The 11706-nt window shown below is 38.1% G+C and overlaps 1 protein-coding gene across 1 annotated transcript in view; it reads left to right on the plus strand.

Moving 5' to 3' along the window:
* LOC135470249 (adhesion G protein-coupled receptor L3-like) overlaps positions 1–9030 on the plus strand; it is a 33592-nt gene extending 24562 nt beyond the window's left edge. The window contains exons 13-19 of the mRNA XM_064749069.1: positions 722–824; positions 1032–1185; positions 2694–2760; positions 3609–3675; positions 6886–6977; positions 7694–7862; positions 8369–9030. Coding sequence (XP_064605139.1) covers positions 722–824; positions 1032–1185; positions 2694–2760; positions 3609–3675; positions 6886–6977; positions 7694–7862; positions 8369–8485 — 769 coding nt within the window. The 3' untranslated portion in view covers positions 8486–9030. The remainder of the gene's footprint in view (positions 1–721; positions 825–1031; positions 1186–2693; positions 2761–3608; positions 3676–6885; positions 6978–7693; positions 7863–8368) is intronic.
* Positions 9031–11706: the final 2676 nt, after the last annotated feature.

Raw genomic sequence — 11706 nt, forward strand, 5'->3', positions numbered from 1 at the left:
AATCTCAGTTAACGTTACCGGATTACTTATCGAAAATGCCCAGCCAAGCGCTCGTACCCGATGGAATATCATCTTACCGAGTAGTATTTTTTCTGGAAAACTCAAAAACTCTGTCGTGGTTTGATAAACAGCTCGTCTCTGTGTAGGAGGGCTAGACGGAAATGGGACACCAATGTAGGCCCATTCAAAAGTGTATTCCTACATTTATTTTATAAGTATACATTTATTTATGAGTCTCATTGCATTTATCATGCTAAGTTCATTAAAAAGGTTTATAGTTGTATAAGGTAATAAACCTAGTCATGGCGAAAAAAACATTTAAAAAAATATTATATGCGTCCTTACCTTGAATGCAGAAACGAAAGCGATAAACCCTGTGCATTAATTCTGCTATAAAAATGTGTAATTTATGTCTCCGTTTTAACTCATATATTAAGTAGTGTATAGATATTTAATATATAATATAAATAACCTACATATGACCTTGGTTCCGCCAGGGCATGTCTACGAGAGATAGACGACAGTTACAAGACATAATACAAAGTTTATAAGAATTAGTATATTTTCCTGTTCGCCGTGCTACGTCATTGTTGTCTAGATAATTTTAGCCAAATACGACTCGTCAAAGAGATGTGTCATTCATTAGTATAACTGGACTTAAGTTTATCAAACTTATGCCGATTTTCAACAAGGTTTTATCTTTTGTCATATCTTTGTCCAGGTGTCTTCATGGCGAACGCAACTCGATCCACAAAAATTTAGTTTTCTGCCTATTCGTGGCAGAAATGCTGTTTTTATTTGGAATCGACAAAACATGCAATAAGGTAGGTCAAAGTGCTTGCTTTATTCTGGAAGATTGAGTTTTATTTCACCTCACGAAGTTTCTTGAGGCAAAATAACGTGTTCTGTAACCAAAAAATAATCCTCGATATGCATGCTTGGAGTTTTTATTTTAATTTTATTAAATATTTTTATACTCGTGTTGAAATGATATCAAAAGTCTTTTCTGCCTCTTGCAATTCCGTATGCAGATTCTTTGCGCAGTCCTGGCAGGATTGATGCACTACTTTTTCCTGGCCTCTTTTACATGGATGTTTTTGGAAGGCGTTCACATCGTGGTAATGATAGTCCAGGTTTTTGACGCCGCTAAATCGCCGCTCCTTTGGTACTACTTGGCTGGTTACGGTAAGCGTAATATAATTGCTTAAAGGAAAAGACAACTCAAGATCGAAGTAGGCACCTCTAGCTAGCCAACTTAAAAAGTATTTCTCTGGTCGGAAGTGGTAAGGTCTGCCAGAAACCTGCGGATTGCCGTGGGTTTCCGCCGGGCTCTGCCCGGTTTCCTCCCACCATAATGGTGACCGCCGTCGTATAAGTGAAATATTCTTGAGTACGGCGTAAAACACCAGTCAAAAAAATAAATTAATAAGTAAATAAATAAATAAAAACTATTCATTAAAATACCAGCATTGATATTTTTACATTTTTTTCAAAAGTGTTCAAGGCATTCAAACACTCTTATTCTACGGTGGAATTTATGGACCATACTATCAGTGTTTAAGAACTCTGACCTCAAAGAAAGTTTTTCCAACTGTAAACGCGACATTAAATGTTTTTACCAGATTTGTAAAAGATTACCGAAATAATGTTCTGAACAAATCCTTCCTTCTGGTGAGCGTAAGGAAAAAAGGCGATGTGACGTCAGAGTTTATTAATACTGTCAGTGTGGTCAATATGGTTCACCGTAGAATTCAAACATTTTAATATCTTGAGTGCTCTTCAAACATTTAAAAAGATAAATGACGGTATTTTTTAAACATAATTTTCAGTTGTCTGTCTGGTGAATCTTACCTCATATTATAGCTTATTTTGCTTTAACAAACAGGCATTTATAAATGAAACGGTCTTGACAAATGGGGTACTTCAAAAGTACTGCAGTTATACATGCATATAAAGCACAGTGACACAATGGAGATGTTCCATGGCCACCTGTGTGCGTAGTAATTATCATAAATTATCAAATTCACGACTTCAGTACTTTATGTATGAAGCTGAAATTTTGCAGTCTTGTGTTTTCTAAAATCGAGTCCTCCACCCATTCGTGCAAGCATAAACAATTCCCTGTGGGTGTATAAAATGTCCAGCGGCGTAAAGAAAACACCTATGAAATATATAACTAAATGAACATATAAACAAGACAAATGTATATATAATGGAGAGATTAAACATCTAATTTACGACATCCACAACATCAAAGGATCGATTTCGACTCCACCACACTAGTAAATTAGGCTAGAGAGCACCAGAATAGATTTGTTTCTTTGTTTGTATTTTTAGGGGATTAACGTCGTTTTTAGAATTATTTCGGTCATATCAGGGCGGCCCATCCTTGGCCGGACCCAGTTCCGACATATTTATGGTGCTGCCTCAATTGTACACCATGCCGGAGACACCAGACACGACGTCAATCTAGTCACATTATACTGACACCGGTCGACCAGTAATTGGTCTATTGCAAAGACGCCTACGAATTAATATGTGATTTACAACCTACTATATGTGGTTAAATTTGATGTGTCATTTGTTGATACAATATGCAAAGATTGTACCAGTCATCATTCATTTATGAGCAAAAAATTAAGTCATGGAAGAAGTAGCGTGGTAAAATTGTTGTCTCCTTTTACTCTATATAGGCATTCCTCTGACCATCGTATCAGTGTCAAGTGGTGTCAACTATGAGGGCTATGGGACAGAGCATTAGTAAGTCAGCTAGAAAGTTAAGCAATCTTTGTAATATGGACTTAGTAATCTGACATCAAGGTTTTCGTGTGTATTACATGACAATTCAGAGAGGCGCATAAGTCGCCAGGTGAGCTAATTAGCGACATCCGGTTGCTATCTTTAACGGCACAATTGCAATTCATGTATTTTGTTGGCTGGAAGTTTTGTATTTAAAAGTAGGCTAGCTAGACTGCCAGAGGAAATAAAGATGGGATACTCGACTTTTAATATGCAAACAAATATCCCATTATATATGTATAGAATAAAATAGAATGAAAACAAAACATGAAATAATTCGCAGTTTGTATTATAGGCTGTTAGTCTATGGTGTTTTAACTTTTGGTTGTATTGCTTGATTAGTAACGTCGTTTTCATGAGGGTCCTCGCTGGCTCAGAGGTTAATAAAGGGCTGTCCGGACCTCATTTTGGTCGCGGCTTTAGGATGGTTCAGGCACTTGGTACTTGGGGAAGGGCGGTGGTTTATTCCATGACAGCTGACAGCTTACAAATGCGGTCGCTATGAGTTCAAATCCAGCTCATGCTGTCTTCCTCTCCGGCCGTTCGTGGGAGGTCTGCGGATGGTCGTGGGTTTCCACCGGTTTCCTCCCACCATAATGTTGGCCGCCGTCGTATAAGTGAAATATTCTTGAGTACGGCGTATAACACCAATAAAATAAATAAATAAATAAATAAATAAATAAATAAATAAATAAATAAATAAATATTTCTTAACGCCGCTAAAGATCAAGCAAATAAATAATTTTTCATCAACTATATAAGAATATGAACGTTTTGGAGGTTTTGTTAACGCTTCCTGGACATTTCAGTTGTTGGCTGTCCGTGGATAATCTGTTCATCTGGAGCTTTGCGGGACCCGTTGCGGTCATCCTCCTGGTAAGTACCTGACCCCCAATAAAGAAATCTTCCAACATGTTCCTTATACCTAGATAATCGGGTGAATGGGGAAAGGGCTATATGCATTATGAACCATCATATCATTCACGTCAGTATATTTATTGGAGAATTCACTTCATAGTCAACATTGTGAACAAGCTAAAATTCCGCATAAACATTTTAGGATTGTCAATCTTCATTTTACTTATATACTTATATTTGACTGTGCATGGTCTGTAGTTGGTTTCTGACATTAGAGACTCAGAGGCATCTGGGATCCATCATATGGTATATGGATTGCCGGGTGCTGTCAAATTAAGTTTAACATCACAGACGATGGGATAATGACTTTTAAATGCCCTTTAAAACTTGCAAATGTCGCCGGAGTTATGTCCGGTTCCTTCAACTCTCGCCAAATTAATTCGAGCGTTCTTGAAATTCAAAATGCCATAGAAATGGGACCCTGACTCGCCAGTCTCATTAGACGAGGTTAAGACTACTGAAAATCCTATTAATCTTTATATTTCATCCGTCGAGTTGCTGCCGATAATATCTTTTTAAGTATCAACCGTTTTAAATGTTAATGCTGAATAAAGGCAATTCGTTGAATGGCAAAGGAGATTTTATGACAGGCGTGTGGTCTAAGCAAAGACGCGTTTTGCGCATGTACGTCTGTGGCATGGTTCATTTTATTCTAAATAGTTCTTATTTAATTAGCATAGCAGAACGAAGTCCATATGAATCAGTTTCCTTAGTACTAGCTCAAATACACGTAGAATAAACATAGAATATATTTAGATCATCTTCCACGGTATAACACCATTACATTTAACATAAATTTTTCGTTTCTAAAATAACTGGTTAAATTGACTTGGCACAGGATTTGAATGCCCATTCCTTGTATCTTTTCATCACCATTGAAAACTGTTAACTGTTGATCCTGATATCTTAATGCTTATACCTTCTTAGTTCTTTGGTTTAATACTCTTTTGGAAATCAGCCGTATGACTATTGACCCAGAACGTCTATTCTGGTGACGGTTGGCTGGTCTATGTGAATGTTTGTTCCGAGGCATATATGCTAAATTTTGCTTATTATCTCAATAACTAAGTGTGGTTAAGATTTCTTGATATTGTATGCGTATGTTAAAGAACTAGACCTACATACTTTTGATGCTCATGCAAAATTTTCCATTTGCATATGATTTATGATAGGCTGTAAGCCATTAACAGATGAAAGTGACTCGAGGTGGTCACATGAAACAAAGTCCTATAGGATATTATTCCATACATCCAGGAACAAAATGGAAGAACAGTGAGCCGTATTCAATACACTGACTTAAACACAGGGTTTAGTCTGAATGTTATTATAGTTTTATAGTACTTTTTCATTTTTACTTGAAAACATTAGGAAACATCTGTTTCTTCAAAACTGCTGAACGGCATTCTGTGAAATTCTCCATATTTGAACTCACTGCGCAGGCCACTTTGTAATACAGTATATGAGGGCTCAACAGTGAATCCATATATATGGAATTTACTTGCCTTTGGTAGTTTTGAAGATACCATGGCAACAAGCCAAATATGAACTTGGATGACCTGAGAGACCAGGTCCAAGTCCGTTTGCGCTGAAAACGGACTGTATTAAATAGCGATTAGAGCCTTAACCTATTTTCTCAGGGCCGGGTCCATGTCCGGCTTGTTACCATTATATTCTCAAAAAGAATTAGGCGAATTCATTGAATTTTCAAACATACATTCACTGGTGTTTTCTATACGTTAATATTTGAGTGTTCGGCCCTTTTATAGACAGTGCCTCTAAAACTGTAGGCTGGGCAGTAATGTATCAAATACTAGTTTTTGAGATTGCAGTGTTAAATATTAATTGTCCTGAGATGTAGAGCCGAGAGGTTAAGATCTTACGTGCGACCTGTAATGCACAGCTGTTTTTATCTATTCTCATTTTAAAGTCTATTGCAGAAGTGCTAAAATGTCACTATTTCTGTGAACAAGATTAGAGTGTTAGTGACGAGGATATCTTACATTTGATTATATGATATAATGAAAAATGTTAAATAAAAAATGTCGAATTTTTTGAAGTCCAGGGCTTGATGACGCGTCGGGTGCTCTATTTTAAGGAATACGTGGCTGGCCCAAAACGCTTTCGCCCAACATTTATGCTAAAGTCAGTTTTTGTTCGTTATCTGTGAGTGCTATTGTAATGGATAACATTAGGGGCATTTATAGTACATGTATGTGTGCTTAAATGAAGACATTCTCTGACATGTAACGTGTCTTCTCCTTTATACAGCTCTCTGCTTTCGCCATCCACTGAAAAAGGGCTGGGCAACAATATTCGAGGAGCAATGTGTGTGTTTTCCCATTCAAATCAATTAGTTAATTAAACATATTGCCAGAAAATATAGCATTGTGTATGCTCGACCATGCATTGGCTGGTATATAATAAAGGTATTCACCTTTATCTGCCCATAGCTTTGTATGTGGCCATAGCTTTGTATGTGACCATAGCTTTGTATGTGACCATAGCTTTGTATGTGGCCATAGCTTTGTATGTGGCAAATTTATGGGGAATTATGTTTTCTTGTTCTAAGCTGGGATCATGTTTTTGTTTTAAATCGCAGCTTGGACCAAACACTTTTTGTTACTGTTACCTCATTAATTCTAAAATGAATTGCAATGTGCATTTCTTCTGCCTATGTGTGTGCTTTAGGCCTACATGTGTAGCGAAATATGAGAGTTGTATCATAATGGAATATGTCCTTATTCTAATAATTCGAATTATCCCATTGTCGCAATATTACTCGGAAGCAATGAAGCCTTGTCAGTATTTCAGGTTTTTGTTTGGACATAACTTTGTACTATTAAGAATGATCGAAAGTTTCAGTCAACTACACCATTAAATTAATTGTACCACGCACATTGCAGCAGATTAAAAAAAAGGACACGCATCCTGTTTAGGTATCTCTGGTCTTATTTTTTTTTTAACGTTTCATATACATGATTTGTGGAAAATGCTGCTCTGTATACGTTGGAAAGCGTGTGGTGTGATGTAGAATCATCAGTTTGGACAGTGTTTACTAGAATAATGAGTCGAAACATTTTGATCAACCTGTTGATTTGACTGTTTCATGAATGAATATATCTACATATGCATACACGTGTTGACTGTGATAATGTAACTTACTTACAGGTGAACGCTACCATCCTCACGTATGCCATGAGCACTGTGTGTAAACATTCGGAGTACGTCATTAAAGAGAAAACCCGCTCGGATAGTACCAGGTGAGTTTAAGATGATTGTGTCAGTATTCGTAGTGTTGGTCCATAGTTTACCAACTGAAATATATTTTCTTACAGTAATAGTCACCTTGAGGCGGAATTTGGCTTTACTTTTAAACATGAAAGATTTAAGTTGGGGCGATTTAATTCACTCATGTCCATAAACAACTGTTTATATATAGGCATATTCAGGGTGTTCAATAACCCCGCCTTCACATTTCACACATGTACGCCGTCCCGACTCTTTTCTATTACCTCGTCGATGTGGCCGAGGTGGTTAGCATGCCAGCATGTTGCAATGACACAGGCGGATTTCACCAATGCGGTCGCTGTGAGTTCAAGTCCAGCTCATGCTGGCTTCCTCTCCGGCCGTACGTGGGAAGGTCTTCCAACAACCTACGAATGATTGTGGGTTTCCGCAGAGTTCTACCGGTTTCCTCCCACCATAGTGCTGGATTATCGTTTATGGCCGTTTTAGGAGCCTAATACGACTCTGAGAGCCAGTGTTTTCCACCTATATGGTCATATTTTTACGTCTTTACACTGGATTTTATAGTCCTACGTCGGGCACTCTGGTTTCGTGTATGGTAATAGTCAAATATTCTGGATCTGACATATCTGAGCGGGCAGATAAATAAAGGTTTTCACTGTATGGAGACGTTTAAACGCGGTTATATTGTTACCTCTCTGACGACATTAATCAATGATACATTTTTCAGGGCTTGGATCCAAGGTGCGCTGGCGTTAGAGGTTCTGCTGGGTCTGACATGGGTGTTCGGGTATTTCTATATAAACGACAAGATGGTCGCCATGGCCTACGTATTCACTGTGCTTAATAGCCTTCAGGGTCTCTTCATCTTTTGTTTCCACTGTCTCCTCAATAATAAGGTATATACATCAGTTAATAGTAATGTTTACATTTATAAAATTTATTTCACTTGATAAAACACGCCTTTTGGCTATCTACACGATCTGACTCTTACACGAAAGATCTGCATTCGTCCGCGAATCCGATATTGCAAAGACTATCAATCTCCTTTGCTTGTGACTTGGCCTTTAATGAGAGAACACATACAAACGTTAGTTGCCATGGTTTCAGGGTATTTTATCTGAGGTGTCATATCTGGTGGCCCTATAGATGTGAGGAAATGTTGCCTTCCTGCTATACAATGAGAGCAAGAAAATGTGCATAATATTGCGTATGCTTACTTTATATTCAGTATATACATATACATCTTAATTGCCGCAAAATGTCAACGACAAATAACACTTCAGTTGGCTGTATACTTAACAGCATAGATTTAATCCCGACTAAAAATACTAATTTTAGAACTACATTTATACTTCTGACAGTTGTCTTGCAAAGTTATCCTTTTACAATTTCGTTTCAACAGGTGAGAAAGGAGTACAAGAGGGTGTTGGACATATCTCGCGTCACTACGTCGACAAACACGCGTAGTGCCACAAGAAGCAGCCTGCATAGAAAGCAAGATCCTTCCTATGAAATGTAGGCACCATCTGTCATCTCTGTGTGGAAGTTTCCATTGCTAAAGAACCATGACAAGGCGTGAATTTTGTGTGTGAACAGTCAGTCATTGTCATACTATAACTGTGCCAAAGACTTTACGTGAATCAGCTAATGGGATTCTTTTCGAGACAAACTTGCCGAAATCAGTGTACATATATTGTATAAAACTACTTGTAAGCGGCAGCTGTATTTCAGGAAATGCAGTGTCAGTAGCGGTTTGTATTTGGTTTGTCGCAGTAATGTATACACGTATACTGTTGACAAATCCTACACATTTGTGTATCATGGTTTGGAAGAAAACATGCCTGGTTCCCAAATCTAGATTTAACATGCATGTAAGAGAGACATCTCTGCAAGCTGAGGGGATGATCGAATTCAAGGAGCGGAATATCTTTTGCTTAGAGGCAGTTTCGCAGCTTAATATTTGTTCTTTTTCCCTTTATCAGCGGGAAAAGTTCTTGTTCTAATCCATGTGACAATGCATTTTTCATTCTGACCAACCAGTATTCAGTTTATACATTGTAGATTGTGCATATATATATATATATATATATATATATATATATATATATCAAGCAATTTTTGTCATGTCATGTAATGAAACGGAATTGATTGCGAAACGTCAATCCCGTCGATATTTTAACCTCTATATATTTTGCAAGGCAGTTTAAAGTTGCCCTTTTAATATGCTTGTATTTCCCATGGATATATTTGACATTGTGTATATGACCTTGATATTTGCTGATGAACTTAAGAGTCAAACATGGAAGATAAGCGGTCAATTGTCCTGCAGAAAAAAACCAAAAAAAAAAAAAAAAAAAACCTTTCTTTTCGCAACCAAGAACGTAAGCCTCCGCCTTTTCATATAGCTGTGGTTTTGTGTTACTTATCACTTGTGCAAACTGAATACCAGGCTTTACGCGCTTGATATTTTACTTAGCGTGTTCAGACATTGCAGGGACCCAGACTTATTATTCTTGTGCAGAAAATGCCAAATCAATAAAAAATTTTAAATTGTGCAATATATGTTGTTACGTTTATAGTTTTTACATCAGTGCTATCATCAAACAAGTTAGACCTTAACTGTGAGAGACATATAAGCTTTATGACTTCATCATCAGTGCCCTCGGTTGGGCCTATGTGATAAAAAAAAAATGTTTCAAGTGTCCGTTGGAATACTTTTGAAGAGAAGAATGCATGCGTATGAAGTACTAACAGAAACAACAGCTGAACGAGGGCTTCTGACCCCATGCAGTGACCTCGGCGTTGTTCAAGATACATCATATCTCGCTATCATTCAGTCCTCGAAAGCAAAGACTGCATCAACCAATCATGCACATCACGTCACACGTCGCGTTCTTCAAATCTTGTCCATATCTTAAAAACGTATGAGGTATTTCGTTTTTGGTTCGATGAGACATTGAACCACTTTGCTTTCCTTCACTTCTACAAGCAAAGCTATGACTAGTCGATGTATACTTTCGTGATCTCGAGCGATAATGTTGTCGAATACGTCAGAATTAACGGACAGTTTACAATGTGGCTGGCCTTGTTCAAGTCCCAAATACACTCAGACTTCTTCCTCTTACATGTATACTGACTGAAGAAGACAAGGTTTCCCCAAAATTGGAAGACTGCCACGATAGATTGGATCATCATGTATTGCATACAAGACAAACTGCTTGGCATCGTTCTGCTTAAGAAAAAAATCACAACACAAATATAATGAAAACCAGGAATAACAACTTAGGTGATTTTAAACAGGTCTTTGCTGTGGGAAATGAAATTGAAACATCCGAAGAGCTTTTTGTATAAATGGATATATTTAACGCCTTCTGTTTGTGATGTGAATTCATTCGAGCAACCCAATTACGAGACACACGTGCCAGACATCCGCGCACATGTATGAACATGCTTGCCTTAAAATACCCAATGCTACAGGTACTGCATCTGTTTCTCAGGATTATTGTAACTTCAACCCCGTGCCAGCTTTACGCCTTCCATAGTTTTCTGACTGGTATTGAACGACGTGCACACGATTTTTTCACATGTATAACGGCGGTCAGGTTTATGGTTGGAGAGCGAGTGCTTCGGGTTTGACGTCGTACCCAACAATTTTTCAGTCATATGACGATGGAATTCTTAGGGTGCATGTTATGCGCCTCCTTGTTGCAGGATGGATTTCCACCTCTCTTGATCTAGTGCTGCTTCACCGAGACGCCTTACCGATGGCAATTAAGTCGCCCCGCCCGAGCCATTATACTGATACGGGTCAACCAGTCGTTGCACTATCCCCTTCATGCTAAATGCCAAGAGAGGAAGTTACAACTTCCTCTTTCAAAGCTTTAGGTGTGACTCGACCCAGGATTGACCCTAGATCTACAGCTCCCGAAGCGGACGCTCTACTGTGTATGGTTGGAGAAAAAGGAGGACCCGGAATAAACCACCAATCGTCTTCAGGTACATTTACCTGAAAATCGCTACCTGCGAGCAAGTAGAGTCGGCGAAGCCTCTCATATTCATGGGGCCAAACACTTCACGAACAGTTTTATAACATCTAATCTTCTGCACGAGACATCACATCATTGCCTTAAATCCAGTCGAGATACAACTGTATGATGCGAAATTGTTTCGCAAATATGTTATATGCTGATCCCACAAGGGTAAATCATGTAAAGCGATGTTCTCTGCAGGGTTTTCATTCACCACTGCGCATCTGCCAAGTTCCATGAAAATTAATGAGTTGCGTTGACAAGGTCTCATTTAACCTCATGTCTATATTTGTTCTCAAATAGCAATAACTTGAATTCAGAGAACGCAACCGAAAACTTCTGGCACATCTACATACTGTTTGCAACAATATCTATTTTTGATAAAATCGGTTGAAAACTTTAGATCTCTCACAATATCTCACTGCATCCAATTCCACATTCTGTAAGTACCTTCAAACGAAAATAAATGTTGAATGTTTTGGAGCCACCTGCAGCTTTCATGCATCGGTGTGCAATATAAAGGCTTTTTTCTGCATACTACTAGCGTGGAATCGTTCATCAATGATTTACTTTCATGATTAGGACTCGCACTAATACCAGTGAAAAGTGATAGAACCTGTGTTAGCCAATTCCACTCACGCAACAAAATGTTTTCTGAAAACTTCACATGTAACATTACTAAAATGAACAAAACAAACTCCTCCTCACAGGA

The sequence above is a fragment of the Liolophura sinensis genome, chromosome 7 (assembly GCF_032854445.1).
Source record: "Liolophura sinensis isolate JHLJ2023 chromosome 7, CUHK_Ljap_v2, whole genome shotgun sequence".
Classification (NCBI taxonomy): Eukaryota; Metazoa; Mollusca; class Polyplacophora; order Chitonida; family Chitonidae; genus Liolophura; species Liolophura sinensis.